Raw genomic sequence first — 24,190 nt, 5'->3', positions numbered from 1 at the left:
CCCGATTTAACAACTAAACAAAGAGAACATATAAACATCGTCAAAAAAGAATTGAAAGATAGAGCTGCAAAAGGTGAATCGAACTTAATTTTGCGATATAGGCATAATAATCCATATATTGTTAAGAATAACACGTCCAGAAAAACTCGTAGCTCAAAAAACTAATTAGTTGCTATTATCACAATGTTGGCGGACTAGGATCTACATTGGATGAATTTGTTGTTAATGTTAATGCGTGTGTTTATGACATAATTATAATAACTGAATCTTGGTTAAGTAACAAAATTAAAAATGAAGAAATTCCTCTCAATAATTTTGACATTTACCGTGCAGATCGTAATATAAAAACAAGCACCAAATCTAGAGGCGGGGGTATACTAATTGCGGTTAAAAAATGTTTAAATTCCTCAGTTATTTTCGTAGGCGAATTAGTGGAAAGTCTTTTTATTAGTTTTAGAACAAATGGGTCTAGTTTCATTATTGCTGGTGTTTATATTCCTCCTGCGTCTGATTTCAATATATATAAGTCGCATTGCAAAGACGTAGAGAATGTGTTTCAAAAATATTCTGACTACAATTTCATTATTGCAGGTGATTTTAATTTACCTCGTGTTAAATGGGCAGAAAAGGGTACAATCGCATACAGGTTTGCCTGTTCTAATCATGACTGCTATGATATTGTTCTAAATACGTATTCTTTCCTAAACTTTTCTCAACTAAATACAATTCCTAACGATCGAAATGTTTTTCTTGACTTAATTTTTACCAATATTACTGATTTAGAAATCATTCCTGCCATTGATCCTATACTTGGTGATAGTTTACACCACATTTCCTACTCTTGGTCGATATCTATTGCACAAACTGAAAATTTAGAAACGGAATTTTGTGTGTACGATTTTGTGAATGGCAATTATCCTCTTCTAAATGATTATTTTGCTTCCATATGCTGGGACAAATGCTTCGAAGGTCTTGGATTAGACGAAATGGTAGCAATTTTCTACGAAATTTTAAGTGTTGGTATGGAAACTTACATTCCACGAAAAATTATAAGGACAAAACCTTCCAGATATCCTAAATGGTTCAACTCAGAATTGAAAACTCTATGTCATAAGAAAATTAAAGCACATACTAAATTTAAACAATCTGGAAATCTACAAGATTATTTGTATTTTAAGAGTCTAAGATCTCAATGTAAAAAAACTCTCTAAAAAACTTTACAAACTTTATGTAAGCGAGGTTAATGCTTCTATTATCAGCAATCCTAAATTTTTTTGGAAATTTGTTCGTGAGAGGAAGACCAGTAACAATAATGGTTCAAGCGAGATGTCGTATTTAAATGAATCAGTGACTGGAGGCAAAGGAATTTCCAATTTATTCGCCAAATTTTTTTCATCTGTTTACACCACTAACACTTCTTCCAATTTAAAGTGGAATGATTATTTTATTGATGAAGTTTTAGATGTGGCTTTATCAGTTGGGATCAAGGACATATTCGATGCAATCTCCTCTCTTAACAATTCTCCTGTTACAGGCCCTGATGGCTTGAGCAACTTATTTTTAAAAAAGTGTGTATGCACCCTATCTGTGCCATTGCTTGTAGTATTTACCAAATCTTTGAACATGGGTAAGTTTCCCGAAATATGGAAATTGAGTTATATCAAACCTATTTTTAAAAATGGTCATCGAAAGGAAGTAAAAATTATCGAGGTGTTTGTAACCAGTCAAGTATTCCTAAAATCTTTGAGTCCATTATTGCAAAACAACTCCAGTGGATAGCCTCAAGGGTACTTACAAATCAACAGCATGGTTTTTGCAAAAACAAGTCAACTTTGTCTAACCTATTGGATTATTATTCATTTCTCAACGAGTCTTTTACAAAGAGAGCCCAAGTTGACTCTATTTATACTGATTTTGCGAAAGCGTTTGATCGAGTAGATCACAATGTTATTATTTTGAAACTGCATAAACTTGGCTTCAGGCAGTCTACAATTGATTGGTTAATTTCATTTCTAACAGACAGATGGCAACAAGTTAAAATTGGCAACTATCTTTCCGATCCGTTTAAAGTTACATGGGGTGTTCCATAGGGTTCCCATTGTGGCCCAATTTTATTTCTTTTGTTTATTAATGACTTAAGCCGTTGCTTTAAATTTTCCAAGTTTCTTTTTTATGCCGATTATCTCAAAATTTTTAAAACAATTACGTCTGTAAAAGATTGCCAAGAATTACAAGCAGATTTAGATAATGTTTTTCATTGGTGTGAATTAAATTTTTTAAGTCTCAATTTATATAAGTGCTGTCACATTACTTTTTGTAATAAAAATTCTTCTATAAAATTTGATTATAATATTGGTAATTCTATTCTCGAGTCGGTTAACGAAATAAAAGACCTTGGTGTAATTTTTGATTCTACACTTTCATTTAAGAATCATTATCAGTACATATCCAACAAATCTATACAAATGTGGGGATTTATTTGGCGGCACTGTAAAGATATGAGTTCCTATGCATTGAAGATGATGTATTCTTCGTTGGTGCGTTCCAACTTAGAGTACTGCTCTCCTATTTGGTACCCAATATATAAGACTGACATTGTCCTTCTGGAACGCGTTCAGAAGAAGTTCCTTCGAACAATTGAATTTAAAGAACAACATTATCATCAACAGGGTGAATACGGGTGGGTGTTAAACCTACTTGGAATGAAATCTTTGGAAGCTCGTAGGAACATAGCGGATCTTTGCACCTTACATGCCATTATGAATGGTAGAATTGACAGTATGGACCTTCTCACAAAACTAACTTTTCGAATTCCAAGCATAAACAGCAGAAGCACCAGAAATTGTAATATTTTTCTAACCGTTACCGTCGCTACTAATATGTCAGTTAACCATCCTCTTAGAAGAATGATGGAGTCTGCAAATTTGTTTGGAAAAAATGAAAAATTTGATATTTTTAATTCACATTCAGTCGCTTTTAAAAGAACATTAAACTTTCTTATATGATTTATTTAAATTATTTTTATTAGTTATTATTGTTAGTTAAATAGCTTTGTTTTTTTATTCCCATTAATGTACGTACTGGATTATATTTTTAATTTTGTAAAATGGAGAAATTATTATTATTATTATTATTAAGTTATTTTTTAACTTAAAAGTCGCTTCTGACAAATTTGGAAAAGCAGTTTGAAAACCTATTAAAACAGGTGTTTATACTGACTACAACATCAATTTTAGACGTGCAAAACTTGTTTTTGAACAAAAATAAAATACTCATATTTATTAACATCGAGATTTTCTCAAGATTGTTTAGAAAATGTATTTTCCAAAATTCGGTCGAGAAATTGAGAATAAACTGCTTTATTTGGGATAACCCATCCTTGACCATCTGTCGAACAATTATTTTTTAGTCAGACACCGGTACCAAGTATACACACCCTATCATATTGTCATTTAAAAAAAACGAACAAAAAAAATGGCAAATAATTTTCAACAAGCCTACATACAACACTATTTGCATAATATCGTAATAATACGTCACCTTAGTTCCTCTTTACTGGGGCCGGAGTAGCATCAGTTTCAATATTTCGCTAATACCTCCTGCCCATTAGACGATTTCAAAAAAAGACAACACGAACACAAGCAGTTCTAAGCCAAGACCTAACACTATTCTTCGAGATTTGAATAATATTCTCCGAAAAAGGCCAAAAAATCGTCGGCAATTTGCGCAAAATTCGGTCCTGTCCGTCACTTTAACGCCAGCCTGCTCCTCAACCCATAATTACCGCCCGTCGCCTCCACCTATCGAAGCCCAATTATTTCCGCCGCCTCACGCAAAACGCGCCAACCGGTGCCCAAAACGGCGAAAAACGGACATCGTTTTTCGGAAAAATACTCTTATTATTAATATTCTCCGTGGTCCCGACGTTTTTTGCCGGCGACATATTTTTGAGTGCGGGCGCCCAGCGCTTGTGACGTCACCGCTAAAAAACCTCCACCCGCCGTCTTTGATTTATCTGTCATCGTCTCATCTCTCTATATGGTCAAGTTGTTCGCAAATTTTGCCGTGTGTATCGATCAAAGTTGGCCGTTTCCGATAAATAAAACATCGCATAGCCATGGGAAGACCACACGCGAGCTCCAAATTCGCGCCTTCTCCCTTTCCCGACGTTGCTCCTGATGGTAATTAATTCGCGTCGGTTCGCCCATAAAATCGATCGTAAAACGACGGTGGCCGGGATGGGTGTTTGCCGATAATGAAGACGTGAGATGATGGATGAGTGGCACCGCAAATTAGGGGTAATTTGGGTAAATGCGCCTGATCAGCTGGAAGGGGAGATTTTATGGTAATGGCGTGGTTCTGGGTGCGAAAAAAGAAGAGCGGGGAGCTAAACGCGCTAATTGGCGGCTATAAATGGGTTTAGACCCATTTCGGAAAAACAACCAGCAAGAGTTAATTATTCCTATAAATGTGAAAAATAGCAGTTAATATTTGAGGAGGATGGAATTTCGTGAAACTATAATGGAGCGTGCTTGAATGTAAATTTCGTTAAGTAGTGGAAAGAGGAGCTAACTGACGAAATTACTCTTCGAATCAGTGTAATGTCAAGTTGCTAATGAAAATGAGAAAAAATGTAGATCCACATTTTTTGAATTTTTTTTTTAATATATATATAAATGATTAGAGTGCCATAATACAGCTGGATAACAATCGATGGGAAATAATAATCGTTTATTGCAAGAAAATGGAGGAAACCAAGATAAACATAGAAAAGGAAATGAAAAAATACTTACAGGAGGGGATTTTAACGCAAGACTGGGCGATAAGGGGACAAGAATAACGGTAACAAATGTTTTGAGCCTATGGGCGGATCATTTTTGTAGGTAGGTTCAAACTACAACGAAATTTACGTGTTGACCAAATTCTTACCCTGAATTAGTTTTAATTTTATAAATACTTACTCCGAATTAGTTTTAATTTTATAAATACCCTATCTAAAATGTTCAGAATATGATGAGTCTATACTTGTGATTTACCATTCCATTAATATTTTTTGGATTTGTTTATACATACAGGGTAACTCAAAAAAAATAATGACTGAGTCAATTTATTTTATTGAAGAAATCAAGAATTGCAAAACTGAATACTTTGAAATCTTGTCAATTAGTTAGAAAAAAAAAACCTGTCCTTGTCTAATAACATCGAGAATATGCTCAAAATCACACTAATATTAGGTCTAATTGTGCCGACCATAGTTATAGCATTCACATTAAAGTAAGTCACGGACATTTTTTGAAGTGTACTACATTTCAAAAAGCAAAAAAAATGTTCAGTTTATAAACTTCTTAATTTTGGTTTAAAGTTTATCAATCATGTTTGACGCTTTATTTTATCCGTTCCATTTGTTATCCTTTACTGCGGTCTCTCTTGGGTCGAGGTGTAACACCGGACCGAACGTTCTTCGACCGATAGGATAATTTATTACTTCCGACATCTTTTCCGTGACAAATTTAATCTTTGGATACTTCAGCGTAGTTAGTGAACTCGTTGTGACCACTGAAATATACAAAGAGTAAATTTTGGAATGGAACGAAAGTCGAACAATACTTTCAAAGCCGCGATCAAAATGTATTTGCTTATCTTCGCCAAAAAATGAATGACGTCATCGTAAAATTTGATATGATGAGTCTATACCTGTGATTTATCATTGCAGTAATATTTTTTAGATTTACTTATACAGCCTGTCTCAAAAAAAGGTCGCTCCGATTTTCGATTTTTCGTTTTATCGACCAACAGTTTCATCGAATTAGATTTTTCAGTTTCCATTTTTCTATCAACTTTTCGATTTTATTATTTTCTAATTTTCTGATTTTTCAAATTTGCGGTATTTTGATTTTTCGAGTTTTCAGTTTTGTCGTTTTTCGATTTTTTAATTTTACGTTTTTTTGATTTTTCGATGTTTCGATTTTTTAATTTGCCATTCTTTCAATTTTCGATTTTTCGTCTTCCCATTTTTAGATTTTTTGATTTTTCTGTTCGTCAGTTTTTAGACTTTGCAATTTTTTTTGCATTTTTCGATTATATTTTACTTTCCGATTTTTTTGATTTTTGAATTCTCGATTTTACGTTTTTAATTCTTCGATTTCCGATTTTTCAATTTTCCGGTTTTTTAATTATTCTATTCTCGATTTTTCGATTTTCCATTAATCATAAAATTTTTCGATTTTTCGACCTTCGATTTTTCAACTTTCGATTGTTCGATTTTCCATTTTTTGATTTTACGATTTTTCGATTTGCGATTTTTCCATTTTCGTTTTTCCGCTTTTGTGGTTTTTCGATTTTTCTGTTTGTTTCAGTTTTTATGGTTCTGCAATTTGCAGCTTTTAGATTTCAATTTTGTTACTTTCCGATTTTCCACTTTTCGATTTTAATTTTTTCGATTTTTTGATTTTTCAATTTTTAGGCCTTGCAATTTTTTTACTTTTCGCTTTTTCGAGTATTTGTTTCATCGAATTTTCGAGTTTTCGATTTTCGATTTTTCGGTTTTTCTATTTTCCGATTTTCGATTTTTCGATTTTCCATGTTTAGATATTTTTCGATTTTTTTTTATTTTTCGATTGTTCTGTTCGTCAGTTTTGAGACTTTGCAATTTTTACTTTTCCACTTTTCTATTATTTTAGTTTCGGATTATTCGATTTTTGAATTTTCGTTTTTTTTCATTTTTGGATTCCGATTTTTTAATTTTTCGATTTTACGGTTTTTTAATTTGTTGATATTCCGATTTTCGATTTTTCGATTTTCCAATCTTCGATTTTTCAGTTTCCAGTTTTCGATTTTCCGCTTTTTGATTTTACGATTTTTCGATTTTTCTGTTCGTCAGTTTTTAGGCTTTGCAATTTGTTTACTTTTCGATTTTTCGATTATTTTTTTCCAGTTTTTTGATTTTTGAATTGTCGATTTTTAGAATTTTCAATATTATGAATTTTCGAATTTTCGGTTTTCCTATTTTTCGATTTTTGATTTTTCCATTTTTCGGTTTTTTGATTTTTCAATTCTCGGTTCAATTTTCAAATTTCGATTTTTCAGATTTGTGAATTTCCAGTTTTTCGATCGACCTACGTATTAGATTCATTGAATTTTCGATTTTCGGTTTTTCCATTTTTAGATTTTTGATTTTCCAGTTTTGTATTTTCAGATTTTCTGTTTTTCGCATATCTGATATCAAATTTTCGATTTTTCGATATTTGATTTTCGAATTTTGGATTGTTCAGTTTTCCATTTTTCAGCTTTTAGACTTCAATTTTTTTACTTTTCGATTTTCCAAATTTTTCGATTTTCTTTTTAAATCTTTGAATTTTTCGGTTTTGATTTTTCGAATTTTTCCATTCTTCGGTTTTTAGACTTCAATTTTCTTTCTTTTAAATTTTTCGATATTCTATTTTCCGCTTTTCAGAATTTTCGATTTTCAGTTTTCAGACTTTCGATGATTAGAATTTTGGATTTTTCAGTTATATGATTTTTCGATTTTTAGAAAATTTCAGTAGTCGAATTTTCGATTTTTCAATTCATCGATTTTTCTCCATTGTCCATTGTCGATTTTTAGAATTTTCGGTTTCTCAATTTTTCCATTCTCAACTGTTAGCCTTCAATTTTGTTACTTTCCGATTTTTTGGTTTTCGATTTTCCAATTTTCAGAATTTCCAAGTTTCTTTATTCAGATTTTCGATTTTCCACTTTTTCGATTTTAGATTGTTCGAATCTTTGTTTTTCCAATTTTTTGCTTTTTCGATTTTTCTATTCGTTTCAGTTTTTAGGCTTTGCAATTTTTTTTTACTTTATATATTTTGATTATTTTAATTTCCGATTTTTTTATTTTTGTTTTTGATTTTTTTAATTTTCAATATTACAAATTTTTGACTTTTCGCTTTTTTAGTTTTCCCGTTTTTCAATTTTCGATTTTTCGATTTTTGAGGTTTGTGAATTTCCACTTTTATATCGACCTAGGTATTTGATTCATTGAATTTTCGATTTTTTGATTAGCCATTTTTAGATTTTCGATTTTTACGATTTGTATTTTTCGATTTTCTGTTTTTTGCATTAGTGAATTTCCGTTTTTCCGATTTTTGATATTGCGCATATTTGATTAATCAAAAGAGTTACCATGCTTACAAAAACTTCAAAACATCTACAATATTTCAAAGTATTCAGTTTTGCTATTCTTGATTTCTTCAATAAAATAAATTGAATCAGTCATTAACTTTTTTGAGACATCTTGTATAACCAAATCTAAAAAATATTAATGCAGTGATAAATCACCAGTATAAAACTCATCATATTTTATACATTTAAGATAGGATTTATTCTTCAAAATTTTGAGGTGACGTCATAAATTTTTTTGAGGGGATAAGCAAATATATTTTAATTAAAAATGTATCATGTTTATCATGATTTTAAAACATCTGCAAGATTTCAAAGTATTCCATTTTGCAAATTCTAAATTAAATTGCAAAATATTGTTTTATAATTTTGATTTTTTTTCCAAAAATCTGGACGTTTCGGATAAAAACTCAACACGGAGTCATAAACTACATGTGTAGGACTATGTTACTGTATACAATTTAAAACCCATTTACTATGCATAAATTTGAAGTGACGTCATCACATTATTGGTGGGGATGATTAGACAAATTTAATAATTTTGCGACATTTATGAAAAAAATATCAGTTAACAAAAATGGCACGTTTTCATTATTATGCCAGTTACATGTCACTCAACGACAATATCGTTTTTTTTTAGAGTATTTTATTTGAAAAAGTGATGAAATTTTTTATACGGAACAATTGGTCGAAAGATGTTAGAAAGCAAAATAATTCATGTCCGGACCATAGTTACTCACGAACGAAAGTGACCATTATTTTATGGGAACAGCTACCTACTAAATCTTCTCCGACAAATTCGAGAGAACTGGTGTGATCCATAAATATTTCTTATCAAATGTATATATAACTACTGTCCGTCCCGTTATTGTCAATAAAATTTTATAGGGTAAAATGTGAATTTCGTTGTAGTTTGAGCCTACCTACAAATTCTGCCCTTGAAGGATTTGGACCGCCTTCTTCGGTGAGGGCAGGCAAAAACGATCCGCCCATAGGCTCAAAACATTTGCGTGCGATTGTACGTACAATGAAAATGGTTGGGACTAATTTGGTTACTAAAATAGGTATGCGGTACACCTGATAAAACTTTGATTTCTTTAAAACGATGCCCATTAACATTTACATATTGTTTTCGCCCTTTCAGATATGATTTCAATCAGAAAAACCTTAAACATCCTGAACGGTTTATTGGTCCAATATTGAACCAAAATCCAGCCTACTGTTCGACTTTTGTTCGCTGCACTTCTGGCTCCCGAGCCCGACCCGCGCAAATCTGGTTCGTTTTATACATTCAAATGAGAGTCGGTGACGCAGCCGCCAATTCTCTAAACAGAACGCTAAACAATCGCGGAGTTATTTATGCAAATGTCGCACGCGGTCAAAACGTCGGATTACCGCCGTTCCGAAGGTGTGAAAGAGGGAGACGCGATTAAATTACTTGACAAATGCAGAGGCTCGTTAGGCGATCCATTATTTCGTTGTAACGTGAAACTGTCCACAACAAAGGTCAAAAATACCATCATTTCGTTGCGGCTTACGTAATTTATATTATTGCGGGTGGTACGGCGGACCAGGTGTGCCGAGATAATAATTCAGGGGACGAAAACGGGATGGGGGGGCTCGTTGGCGAGGAGTCGTTTGGGAGTGATAACTCCATTGTTGCACTGAGCAGGCTTGCGTGTCCGGTACCACACGGGTTCTTTTAAATTTAAAATCTAGCGTTGTATCATGATCTCCCAACAGTATTTTTTTCGGCTCTATAATAGGTACTAAAAATGGAACAGGAAAAGAGCGGATTTAGATGCACACAATTTTGTTAAAATATGCGCATTTATATGCACTGGAAATGATAAAATATGCAAATGAAATGCTAAAATATGCACACATTTTCACAGTACATGTATTTTTTTTCGTGATGCTTTACTTACCTTGGATGACATATGCCACGTCCGTGCTGCTGAGATTTTCGTTAAAAAAAAGAGGAATTATTGACCATAACACTAAAAGAAAAATATGATCATAAAATGTTTTTAACAAAATTGCCCTTGCGTTATAATAACGGAGATATTACATTCTGAAAATAGACCGAAAATTCCACTCAGAAAACGTAGCGACTGGCAAGTACTTCATTTCGCTAGAACTGGTTCAGGCGGCAAAGATATTTCAGGCAATTTTTCTCTATACGAATGGATTCTTAATAGACATTTGATTTTTCTTTCACATTAGCAATGAAGCAACTTACAGGAAACGAATCTAACGTTATCTGTTGCTCGATTAATAAAATAAATCCGTGTCCTGAACAAATTACATGAAATAAATTGGAATAAATCATTGCGCTTTTCTCAATTTTTATCACACAGAATGTAGCGACTGACAGTATTTTTTCCTGTTGGAGCACGTTACAAGAGAAAAATCATCATTAACAGTTTTAAAATCTTTGTCTTAACTGCCTGTTAGAATGACTCGTTCGTTAGAATGATATCCCCTCAAAATTGCGCTTGGTAATTTCTTACAAGTAATTGAATTACTCACAAAAAGTAGTGGTATCAATTTACTATTTGCCTTAAAGGCTTAATAAGATTCCCAGTAGGGATACAAATTAACTTAATCGACATAATACATAGTCAAGATGGCGACCGTGACGGGACAGCTCAAAAGTAACTCGAACGCTACAAAAATGTGCAAAAAGTGTGGCAATATTCCAACGCAAGGCCCAAAATGTGTACAGTGCAATGCAGTTTTTCATCCAGGGTGCATTAAATATCTTAAAGATGTTGTGGGAATTGCTCCTGGTGAAGTTATGTGCTGTGGTTCCAAGGTGACTCCGACGACATTGCCAGAGAAGAAAATGACCAACAGCATCGCCCAAGAAGAAGTTGCTGCTTCAATTAATGACCCCGACAACGAATTGGATGATGAATCCTTTAGTTCTGCAATTGAGAATTCTGACACCGCAAAGGTAGAAAATAAGTATCTAAAAAACTGCTGAAGGAGAAAGACTTGCACACAAAAAGTTTATGTGCCAACTTGGACATACTCCACAAGCAAATAACCTTGCTAAATAACATCATAATTAAGCAGGAGGAAGGAATTTCCAATAATCATAATCCAGAAACGTCATCACAAGAAATTAATGAAATTGTCAAAAACAGTAAGCTGCTCCCGCTCAAAAACACCAACGATAAACAACAGAAAAAAACGCAAGACTCGCCATCTAATCAAGCCAAAACACCAAATCAAGGAGATAAAGATAAGAAAGTAAAGAAAACACTTCGTGGTTATAGCGAACTCCAGGAGCCACTTCAGGACGATAACGAAAACCTGGACAATAATAAGACATTGCAGAATGAAGACGATAACTGGAATAAAGTCAAAAGCAAAAAAAGGCATCGCAGAGAATCCAACAAACCGATAATTGGATGATCGGTGGATAATAGTACCCTCAAAGCAGTCCTACGAAGAAGCTTCATCCACGTGTATCGACTAAATCCTTCAACGACTACAAAGGATATCGAAGATCACCTCTGCATGTCAAATATATGCACTTTCGGAGTTGAAAAGCTGCAGTCAAGATATCCGGACCTATATTCAAGCTTCAAAGTAATCATTGATCATAAAGACCAAGACGTAGCTATGAAACCTGAAACCTGGCCTCCTGGCAGCTGCGTCAATCGTTTTTTTCATCGGATACTAAAGAAGACCGCGTTGCCTTAGAGGTAAAAGACTATTTGAACATTCTGTCAATCAACATCCAATCACTGAGGGCTAAACTAGCGGAATTTGAGGCAGCAGTAGCACACGATGACTTCTCCCTCCTTACCCTTTGTGAACATTGGTTGATGGCAGTAGAAGCTGACCAAATACGTGTCAATAATTTTGTAACTGAGTCTTATTTTTCCAGAAACTCAACGAAACAGGGGGGCACAATGATTATGAGGAACGCTGAGGTTTCTTGCACTCGTCTCCAAAATCTCGAACAACTCTCAATTGAGAAACATGGTGAGATCTGGAATTTATATGAATAACCTAGAAATTTATGTGATAAATGTCTATAGATCACCCTCTGGAGATCTGAACAAATTTTTGAGTATTTTAGAAAAAGTTTTTGGTATAATTAACACATTAAAGAACAACATAATATTGACTGGTGACTTTAATGTAAAATTTGACAAAGAAGACCTCTTAAAAGACTGCTTATTAGATTTTATGAGAACTTATGGGCTTTTTCACTTAGTCGAATTTCCAACTAGAAATAACAACTGTCTGGATAACGTTTTTACAAATCTAGACCACGCACTTTTTCAAATTAGTCCATGGAATTTACACCTATCAGATCATAGAGGCATCAAAATTAAAGTGTTAATTTCGTCTAGTAAAAACAAACAAAAAACACAGCTTATTAAACATAGGCCAATTACTGCTCTTGGTAAATTCAAATTGTACGAGTCAGTGTCCAATATCAACTGGGACTTCATTAAGCTATGCAGTAATAATAATTCAGTTAACGACTTGTTCACAAAATTTGTAAATCTAATAGAAGGTCATGTAGGGCAAGCCTTCCCTCTAAAAGTAGTCAAGCGTCAACCTAACAACAACAAAACTGTAAAGTGGTTTGATAGTGAATTCATTCAAATGCGGGAAACATTACAACATTTATGTGAAATAAATAATCTAATTGGGAGTGAACAAACCAAGTCAGCAAAAAACTCGTTTAGGAAAGTATATCGTGACAAAATAAATGAAAAGAAAATGCTTTGTAATGAAAAATTCATCTCTACTGCAAGTAATAAAGTCAAGGCTATGTGGAAAATTATCAACGAAACTCGCAATAAAAGTGTTAATAGTCAAAAATTAAGCTGTGATATGACCTGTGACGATTTTAACAACTATTTTATAAATGAAATTTCAAAATTGGGAACGCAAAGCAATAATGACTGTGATATTGAACTCTGTGATATAGCAAGTAAGTCTACTCACTCCTTGATTAATAGCCCTAGTTTCAGTTTTAAAGAAGTGTCACACATAAAAGTGAGAGGAGCCATAGATAACCTGAAAAATAGTAATTCTTCTCATATCTTTAATCTTAATGTGAAAATTGTCAAAAGTATAAAGGACTTGCTGATACCTCCACTTGCAAAACTTATTAACTTTTGCATAAAATATTGCGTCTTTCCCAAATGTCTTAAAACAGCGGTCACTGTACCAGTATACAAAAAGGGTGATACTAATAATCCATCTAACTATCGACCTATCTCATTACTTCCCCTATTTGGCAAAATATTAGAGAAAATTCTATTTGAACAACTTTGTACTTATCTTGAATCACAGGCTTTACTTTCTGACTCACAATATGGTTTTAGGAGAAACCGTTCCACTGGTAATGCTGTTCAGGAGTTAGTTAATTTTATATCTCAGTGCTTCGAAGATCGTAAAATTGCAGTTGCGTCTTTTCTGGACCTGCCCAGAGCCTTCGACTGCGTCTCGCATAAACTTCTCCTCAAAAAACTGACAGCCTATAACTTGGTACCGTCTAGCATTCAACTTATTAGATCATATATGGAAGATAGACACCAGATTGTCAAATATAAGGAACAATTATCCGATTGTCTTCCTGTCAGAAAAGGTGTGCCACAAGGATCCACCCTGGGGCCCCTTTTATTCATTATTTTTATTAACGACCTATCTTCTAGTATAGACTCAAAAATTATCTTGTATGCAGACGATACAACCCTAATAAACCAAGCAACATCGACGGAGACTATCTGCGTCAAAAGAGAGGAGACGCAATCGAGGGCTGAGGATTGGTTCAGACAAAACGACCTCAGCTTGAACGCAAATAAAACTACCACTGTGTTGTTTTCTTTAAAAAATAACGATGTTCCACCCGATTTCACCACTTCAGCACAATTCCTTGGGATACATTTGGATGCAAAACTAACCTGGAAAGTTCACGGCGACGAGCTGGCCAATAGAATTAGCAAAAACTTATTTGTGTTAAGGAGTCTTAAAAATAAAGTATCATATCAAGTGCTCAGAACAGAGCAATAAGAATTCTTGCTGGTATAGTTTATAGGGATGATTGCCGCTCATATTTTACATCCTTAAGAATATTAACCCTGCCGTCAATATATATATTAAATTCACTGCTACATCTTAAACTTAACATCAATAATCATATGAGGTACAAAGATATTCACTCGTATAATACGCGTCACAACGCTGCACTTCTTCCAAATTTTGTAAGGTTAAAAAGAAACCAGTCATTCAATTATTATTATTCTGTCAAGTTTTACAATAAATTATCAGAAAGTACTCAAAATCTTGGTATAAAGCAATTTAAGAGACAAATATCAGATTATCTCATCAAAAATGCATTTTACAATTATTATGAATTCCTCAGTGTTACCTCAGTAATTGTGCCCCCATCCAATGTTTTGACTTGATTTAAAGTTATAAAAATCCATATGTATGTAATGTGCCTTGTATTGAATTTGTGACTTGTACAACGACTTTTGTTATATGTACTAAGAAACATTATTATTATTATTAATATTATTATTATAAATAAATCAATAAAAATAAATAAAATATATTTTCGAGTTTTAAATAATAATATAATTGTCCTATTCTTTCTGCTTGCCCACCCCCTGCCTTAGTTCTCTTATCTTCCATACTTCTTTCATCTAGTCCAGTACTCTTCGATCCTCGTTTAGCACTTTTTCCCTACTTTGCTCCGATTCTTTCAATCCTTTACATCCTTCCAGCATATGCTCTATTCTTTCACCCTCTCTCCAACATATACTACACCTTCTGTCAGTTTCATCCATCCAAAAATTATTCTCTTTCTCTTCATTTCCACGCCTAAATCTCGCCATCATTCTTTTCTCCTTTATACTCTCTGTGTGTGTGTACTTTGGTACTTCATCCTTTACTATTTTTCTATACTCTGGATTATATCTAGACTCCGATATTCGCGATCTGCGTTCTTGCTTATCTATACCCTTATCTCTTACACTCAGTTCTTCTTTTACACTCTTTCCCATTTCTCTCATTCTCTCTATTTCTTCACATAATACTTGTCTCTTTCGTTCCAAACATGTTTTGCCCCTTCGTTTCTTATTTCTTTCCAACTTAAGCCCAAAAAATGGCGAAATAGACGTTTTAGGCAAACTTTAGGAAAAACATGTTCTTCTACAGCGGGAGTGGTATGTAACGGATAGAGACTAGGCTGTAAAAAAACCCTAATCGTAACTTTTTTGTTGTAATATTTGTTATAAGATTTATTTCTTATTTCATAAAAAAAATGAGAAGACGGGTGAGTGGGTGGGAGCAGATTTAACTTTTTCCTAGAGAGTTTTTTTTACAAGCAAGCAATAGGCCCGCCCACCCACCCCTCTTCCTTCTGGTGACCACTCTTAATATTGTTAATTATTGAAAATACTACTGTCTTATTACAATCTTCGGCAAATCTTTTCAAAAAACTCCAGATCATCAAACTCAGAGTTAACTATTTATTATCAGAATGTTAGAGGGTTGAGAACTAAAATCAGTGATTTATATTCTAATGTATTGTGTGAGAACTATCCGATAATTTCATTAACTTAAACTTGGCTTAATGACACATTTTTTATTGGGGAAATTATAGATGATAGATACGAGAGATCCTTTTTAGAGACGAATAAAGAACGTGGTGGTGGTGTAATGATAGCTGTTATAAAGAATATTCCTTCTACTTTACTGCAAATTGATACTCTTCAAAGAGAAGAAGTTTGGATACTAATCTCGTTTAATGGCATTCAAATTATAATTGGAACTGTGTATTTTCCTCCTAATTCACCCTTAGCTGTGTATTCTGACCATATATCTTTGGTTGATTCCTTAATTGCTGATTATCCTGAAACTACAGTATGTATTGTTGGTGATTACAATTTGCCTGGATTGAGCTGGAAAAGTGATACTAATTGTAATTATTTAATACCTGTTAACGTTGTTTCAATGATTGAAGAATTAATTTGTGACAATTTCGCTGTGAGTGGTCTTTTTCAATACAACTTTATATTGAATGGAAATGATGTAATTTTGGATTTAAGCTTTAGTAATACTGCACTTATCATTGAAGAATGTTTATCCTTATTACCGAAAGATATAAATCATCCTGCCTTTATTATTAAAATTAGTGACATATTCTTGCCTTTACTAGATCATACTATATACACATCTTATTTGGATTTTAAGAACGCGTCATTTGATGTAATTAATACCTACCTGGAGCAAATTGATTGGTTTACCATGGAAAATTTTTCTCATCTTGATGATTGTATGTATTATTTTTATTCTCACATAAATTCTCTTATAACTCGTTTTGTTCCTATTGTTGTTAAAAAAACTCAGAACAACTTTCCTTATTGGGTTGATACCCATACAAGATCTCTTATTGTGAAAAAAAAAGAAGCTCATAGGAATTTTAAGGTAACTGGATTATATTCAGATTACGTAAAGTTTTGTGATCTTAGACGTACATGTAGGTTGGCTATGAACTTGTGTAGGAAAAATCATATTCGAAGTGTTGAGCAGAATATTATTGTTAATAGTAATGGTTTTTGGTCATTTGTCAAGAAATCAAAATCTAATACAGTGGGGTTCCCCTGTTCTATGTTCTTAGGTGATATCATAGTTGATTCTTCTAAATCCATTGCAGATTTGTTTGCTACTTATTTTCAAACTGTATATACGGTAGCTGATACTGATGTTAATATGAGTTCATCAAATTGGAAAGACAATCTTGTTGATATTAATTCATTTGAAATATCCACCGACCTTGTTTTGTCTAAATTACTTTCCTTAGATTCTTCTGTTAAAATAGGTCCAGATGGTATTCCATCACTATTTTTAAAACAATGTGCTCACAATTTATGTTTTCCCCTACAAATTTTATATAAAAGATCTTTACAATTATCCAAAGTTCCTACACTATGGAAAATCTCTTATGTTACACCTATTTATAAGAAAGGTCATCGTAGTGATATTTCAAACTATAGACCTATTAGTATTGGTTCACCTATAGCGAAAATATTTGATTCAATTACATGTGACATTTTGTCTTTCCATGTAAAAAATATCATCCTAGATGAACAGCATGGTTTCTTTAAAGGGCATTCGACAACTTCTAATTTAATGATATTTACTAATTATATAGTTAATAATATGGAAAATGGTTACGATACTGATTGTATTTACACTGATTTGGCAAAAGCTTTTGATAGGGTGAATATTCGTATTCTACTATTAAAATTGGCTAAGATTGGAATTGGTGATCCTTTACTATCATGAATAGATTCATATCTAAGTAGTCGAAGGCAATTTGTAATTATAAATGGGTTTAAATCAAAATGTATAATTCCATCTTCTGGTGTTCCGCAAGGTTCCCATTTAGGGCCTTTGCTTTTCTCTATATTTATAAATGATATCAAAGATGTTATAAAATCTAGTCAGTTTTTACTATTTGCAGATGATTTAAAAATCTTTAAAAAAATTACTTGCCCCTCAGATTGTCATATGATACAATCTGATTTGAACTTTTTAGAATTTTGGTGTAAGAAAAATGGACTAGAATTTAACACACCTAAGTGTAAGGTTTTAAGATTTAGTCGCAAATTATGTTCTGAACATTATAATTATACATTGTCTTCTATTGTTCTTGAAAATGTGACCAGTTTTTGTGATTTAGGAATTACTATTGATAGTAAACTCTCTTTTACTTTTCACATAAATAATATTGTTTCTAAAGCAAATAAAATGTTAGGATTAGTAAAAAGAACCTGTAGTGAGTTCACAAATCTTAGATCTTTTATTGTTTTGTTTTCATCTTTTGTAAGGTCGATCCTCGAATACGGTGTTACTATATGGTCTCCTTATTATAAGATGCACAGTCAAAGAATTGAAAACATTCAAAAAAATTCGTCAAATTTCTGTGCTATAAGTTCAAAATATTTTTCAATAGCTATAATTATACTATGATAATAAGTTATTTTGGGCTTACGTTACTTTCTAAGAGAAGAATAATGTTTGATATGTGTTTTGTTTATAAAGTATTGTCTGGTATTGTTACTTGTTCAAATATTTTAATTTTATTTATGATACATGTTCCATCTCGTCAAGTAAGAAATTCTCACTTACTTTGAATTCCATATCATCGTACTTTGTACGCGTTTCAATCGCCTGTTAGTCGTCTTGCTAGACTAACACTTATCTATAATGAAATTGAGTTTGTGGGAATTTCTTACACCAGGTTTAAATCATCGATCCACAGGAAGATTTTAATCTAGTATTGTAACTTTTGTATGTTTTTATTATTGTAATTGTTTTTTTTTTGACCGTTAATAAACATCATCATAAACAAATCTGTTAAACCATTGGTGAGAAAAGAAAAGACATTTGTTTTTTTCCTTCTATAAATTATTCGATCTACACTTTATATTTGAAACGTTATTTTCTTCGTTTAGAGTGGTAGTGATGTTTTATTCCCTATATTACATGTAGGTAGAACACACGTAAATAGCTTGTCACATAAAAATTCAAAAAACAGATTGTGTAATAAGGAAAATACAAGTGTAAGTAGTCTAAATCAACCAAAATTTTGGACAGTTTATCAATAATTTTTCAATTTTCTATATTTAAAAAGTTAAACAATAAATTTCGTCTTCTATCTGCTGCAGTAAATTTTAGTAGTACTTACTTTTTTTTTATAAAATTAATCATCGAAATGGAGGCGGGTGGGTGGGCGTGGTTTATAATATGTTCTTCTGCAGACTGGGAATGGTATGTAACTGATAGAAACTAAGCTGTAAAAAACACGCTAATTGTAACTTTTTTTTTGTACTATTTGGTATAAATTTTATTTCTTATTTCATAAGAAAAAAATGAGAGGTCGGGTGGGTGGGCGGGCTTAAATTTAGCTTTCTCCTACAGTGTCTTTTAAAAGTAAACAATAGGCAAGCCCACCCACCCCCTCTTCCTTCTGGTGACCACCCTTAATACAATTCTATTGTCTTATTAGAATCTTTGGCAATTCTGTTAAACCGTTGGTGAGAAAACGAACATTTTCTTATTTTCCTTTTATAAATTATTCGATCTGCACCTTATATTTCAAACGGGTTTTTCTTCCTTTATAGTAGCAGTATTAATTTATTATTCGCCTTACAGGCTTAATAAGATTCCCAGAAGGGGTGCAAGTTAACTTAATCTATTTACATAAATACAAATAAATCAATAAAATAAATAAAGTAAAATAAATAGGTATTCGAGTTTTATTTATAATAGTAACTGTTCTATTCTTTCTGCTTGCCAACCCCTTGCCTTAGTTCCTTTATCTTCCGTATTTGTTTCATCCAGTCGAGTCCTGTTCCATCCTCGTTTAGCACTTCTTCGCTACTTTCCTCCGATTCTCTCAATCCTTCATATCCTTCCAGCATATGCTCTATTGTTTCTTTCGCTCTCCAACATATCCCACACCTTCTGTCAGTTTCATCCATCCAAAAATTATTCTCTTTCTCTTCATTTCCACACCTAAATCTCGCCATCATTCTTTTCTCCTTTATTTTCTCTCTGTGTATGTACTTTGGTACTTCATCCTTTACTATTTTTCTATACTCTGCATTATATCTAGACTCCGATATTTTCGATCTGCGTTCTAGCTTATCTCTTACACTCACTTCTTCTTTCATACTCCTTCCCATTTCTCTCATTCTCTCTATTTCTTCACATTCATATCCCTTTCCTTCATAATACTTGCCTCTTTCGTTCCAGACATGTTTTCCCCCATCCTTTCTTATTTCTTTCCAACATTCTTACAATATTTTACAATCACCTCTCTCACTAAACTTCTCTTCAAATCCAACCGCCCTTTTACACGCTTCCACTCTCATTTTCTCCCTTTTTGTTTCTTCTACCACTATATACCCCAGCGTATACTTTTCCGATCTCAATGTCCATTTTAAGTAGTTTTCGTGCACTCTCTCTATTTCTTCATATTCCCTTCATCCCCAAATCTCAGCTCCGTACATAAATACACTTTTGATCAAACTATCAAACATCATCATTCTTCTCTTCTAATCATGTCCAAATTTTCTCTCTCCTATTCCCCATACTATTCCTATCACTTTGTTCGCTTTTCGGACCATTTCTTGAATATGCGCTCTATCTGAGTTATTGCTCTTTAAGTACTGGAATTCTTTCGCCTGTTCAATCTTCTTCCCTCTCCATGCCCACTCTTCCTTCATCTTTCTTACTTTCTTCCCAAACGCCACCATTTTTGTTGTCCCACATTCACCTCTAATTCCTTTTTTTTACATATTTCTCGAAAATTTTAATCATTGTTTTCATTTCTTCTCTTTCAGTATGATACAAATTTGACCAAAGAATCAAGGACCTATCTTCAAAAACAAAAAAGTTAAACCTGTACATCCCAGTCATTTTCACTTTCTACAAGCTGCGAAACGTTAAAAATGAATCAATAAAACACAAATCATGCATAATGTATTTATTTCATGTTAAATCCCATAATTATAATGAACGCATTTTCCAGTAGTTTCTAACCGAGACTAAATATCAATTACCAAATTTATGAAATTAGGGTACATGTTGGAATGGCAGTGATATTGCTTTGTCGATGATAATAAAGTAACCTGAAAAATTATCACCACAGAATCACACAAAAAAATCCAAGAAAGTAAATTTTGTATATTACCTGTTGTTTTTTTTTCGAGGAGCCATTAACCACAGCAGTGCTTTGGAGAAGCTTTTTCTTGACTTGCGGCCAGTATCAGTACAACGACCACCGTGAGGACGATTCTGGAAACTCTTTGGAGCAACATCTTCATTGTTGGTGTGTTGTTTGTTGTTTAGCTGGTTACTTCTGAATACTGACTGAAGTTTTACAATTTTTGCTCCTTTATATACGTATTTGCTAAACCTTATCACGGTTCGAATTAATGAGTGTGAAGTATATTAACGAAGAAAATATTTACTGATTCATATCCTGGCTTTAATAATGAATTTTTTAATGCTTTGTTGTGGCGAATTATCGTACCTGGATGTCTAATTAATTTTAGGTTTGAGTTCTTGGAATTTTAGTCACTGATGATAAACGCTCTTTTTTAAGTTAATTTAACTAGATGGAGCATTACTACAATGTGGTAAAACGGTCCCCCATTTCTAAAAATAGAACAAAACAAACTTCCAGCGGACTGACACCAGTCTGATCACCAATTATCTCCATTATCGCCGATATCTCGACGATACCCCAAAACAACAAATCACTGTTTCCGATATTTACATACAGATTAAGCAAAATTACATGAATCTATATTAAATAACTGCATTGATCGCACCATCATCGCACAGATTACATCAGCCCCCAGTTTTAATCCACATGTTTTCGACAACAGAATCCACAATCTCACCACAAACCGACGATGGCTTAAGCGGTTTCGCCCTCTTCCAAGCGACCACCAGACGATCATTTTTGTGCCTGTTCATCATAGTCACGGTACCCTCTGTCATCGGTAACATCGCAGCCATCTACTCCATCTCCAGAAGAAATTGCAGAATTTTTCAAAAAACGTGCATCATTTCGCTGGCTTTGTCGGACATTTTGAGCACCGCAGCTATAGCTACCATCAACATTAACACCTTCGTACAAGAAGCAATGGCTTGGGTGAGTACCCGTGGTTTAGTTGTCTTTAGTAATAGTTCGTTTTAGCCTCTGGGGCACTTCCTGTGTCAATTCCTCCCTATGTGTCAGATGGTGGGGGTTCTGGCGAGCTCGGTAGCCCTGACGATGATTGCCATGGACAGGTATCGAAACGTGGTGCACGCTTTGGGGAAAAGGTGGGACCCCACGCCTTGTTTTTGCTTCGTGGCAACAGGCACCGTGTGGGTACTATCTTTTGCAATCTCGTACCCCATGTATAGCTTCTACAAGTTCCAAACCAAGTGCAACGTCCATTTCTGTTTGATGAGTGGCGAAATCAAAGAGTCTCTGCAAAAGTACTACATCGCTATGGTCATCATCATCTTCCTCCCTCTCTTCTCCGTCTTCCTCTGGTTCTACAACAGCATCGCCGCTCTAGTCTGGAAACACCGAAAACCCATATCCACCATCTTCAATAAAAAATCGACCCAAGAAAGCACGTCCTCAGAGGTTAAAACTGTCAACCATCCCAAAACTCAAGAGGAAATTCGAGTCGGGAGAAAAATTCGGACTTTTAAGATAATCGTCGCCTTGATGGTGGTTTTTATAGTTTGTAGGTTGCCGTACTTCACTATACAGATTTTGAAGACTTTCAATACCGCGCTGTCGACTCGGAAGGAAATGTGGTACATGAGTTTTAGTTTTATGGCTCTTCATATTGTCAATTGTTGTTTGAATCCTCTGCTTTATACTTTTTTCAATGTGACGGTTCAGGTTTGGCGAAAAATCGAAAGTTTTGCTTTGGAGATTTGTTGCTTCTGTTGTTCGCGGGGGGAGTTTGAGAGTTTCGAGACGGAGAATCCGTTTGTTATTGAAGATTTTGAGAAGAGGAAGAGGTCGAGGGAGTGGGAAAATAGGAAGAGGTCGACAGTGAGGTTTAAAGAGGAAAGGTACTGATTAAAGAGGTTTATGTGTATTAATCGAGGGTCTTTTGTATTTATATTTTTATAGCAAAATATAGCTCTAACTTAGTAATACTTAAAATTGCAAAGTATTTTTGTCCTGATTTAATATTCTACAAAACAGCTTCTACAACAATTGTGTTTGATTTAAGGCTTTTATAATTAATATTATTATTGTTATTACTATTATTGATAAACTCTTCCACAGGCCATAGCCCATTTACGGAAGACATACTAACAAAAAAAGAACAAATAGAAGAAGACAAGCATATAGACTGTTTATAGTAAAGCATAATGAGTTTTTATCTCTCTGACTGTGCAGCAAAATATGTCAAAATGATTTTCAACGTTAGCGTAGCTGTGTAGCATCTGAAATAGTGGTGAAGATTTTATTATATTAGTCTTAGGAAAGGGTGCCTTTATTAAAGAGTTAAATCTTAGTCTAGTTGTCGGTGCTCTAAAATATAAAAGGTTTAATATATCTTCACAGTTTACTATTGAATGCAAAATGTTTCTTAGCATAATAATAAAGGCAACAGTCTTACGACAAGAAAGACTCTGCAAGTTGAAGCGTCTGAGGAGTATATCATTTGGAATTCCTCTAAGTGGGTAAGTACCATCCTCAAGAAAACCCAAAAATTTCAGAAACCTACGTTGGATTTTCTCTAAAGCAGAAATGTGAACTTGATATATGGGACTAAATATAATGGAAGAATACTCAAGTCGAGATCGGACATACGCAAAATAAAGTGGTTTTAAGATATCTTTACTCTGAAAGGCACCTGAGTTTCGGATGACGAGACCAAGTGCTTGTAAGCAGATGACGCGATTTTTTCAATATGTTTATCAAATTTTAGCTTTGTATCATAAGTGACACCCAGATCATAAATATAGTCAGGCCTTTCTAGTATTAAATTATCAATTGCATAGTCATAAATTATTGGATCAAGTTTTCTATAGAAAGATTTTACAAAGCATTTGTCCTTGTTTAGCAAAAGCTGATTGTTAATTGACCAATTCCACAATTTACTGAGATTTTCCTGAAGATGTAAGCAATCCTCAGCTGTTTTAATTTCACAGAAAATTTTTAAATCATCGGCATACAGTAAATGCCTTACATCAAGTTCGTCAACGACATTATTTATATATATATATATTAAAGAGCAGAGGACCCAGCACAGAACCCTGTGGTACGCCTGACAATTGCAAAAATTTGTTGGAACGGTATCCACGATAGCAAACATATTGATGTCTTTGATGCAAATAGGATGTAAGAAGGTTAAGTAAGTTGTTTGAAAAACCAAATATTGCAACAAGATTTTGTGATCAATGCGATCAAATGCCTTAGAAAAATCAGTGTATATACAGTCAACTTGACTTC

At 33.5% G+C, this 24,190-nt stretch overlaps 1 protein-coding gene and 1 long non-coding RNA gene across 2 annotated transcripts; one reads left to right on the top strand and one right to left on the bottom strand.

The window, feature by feature from the left end:
* Window positions 1-1,577: 1,577 nt before the first annotated feature.
* LOC135123304 (C-C chemokine receptor type 3-like) lies at window positions 1,578-22,891 on the top strand. Its single transcript, XM_064047835.1, has 3 exons — window positions 1,578-1,627; window positions 21,603-21,871; window positions 21,917-22,891. Exons 1-3 carry the CDS (start codon window positions 1,624-1,626, stop codon window positions 22,802-22,804), a joined length of 1,161 nt encoding a protein of 386 aa, XP_063903905.1. The 5' UTR covers window positions 1,578-1,623; the 3' UTR covers window positions 22,805-22,891.
* LOC135122962 (uncharacterized) lies at window positions 20,681-21,085 on the bottom strand. Its single transcript, XR_010279506.1, has 2 exons — window positions 20,903-21,085; window positions 20,681-20,840 (listed from the first exon to the last, which is right to left on the bottom strand). It is a non-coding gene; the product is annotated as an uncharacterized LOC135122962 (long non-coding RNA).
* Window positions 22,892-24,190: the final 1,299 nt, after the last annotated feature.

Source organism: Zophobas morio, unplaced genomic scaffold (assembly GCF_036711695.1).
Source record: "Zophobas morio isolate AGI-343-1 ecotype UQ-CSIRO unplaced genomic scaffold, CSIRO_AGI_Zmor_V1 ptg000006l, whole genome shotgun sequence".
NCBI classification, from domain to species: domain Eukaryota; kingdom Metazoa; phylum Arthropoda; class Insecta; order Coleoptera; family Tenebrionidae; genus Zophobas; species Zophobas morio.
This window is presented reverse-complemented; position numbering and strand designations above follow the sequence as displayed.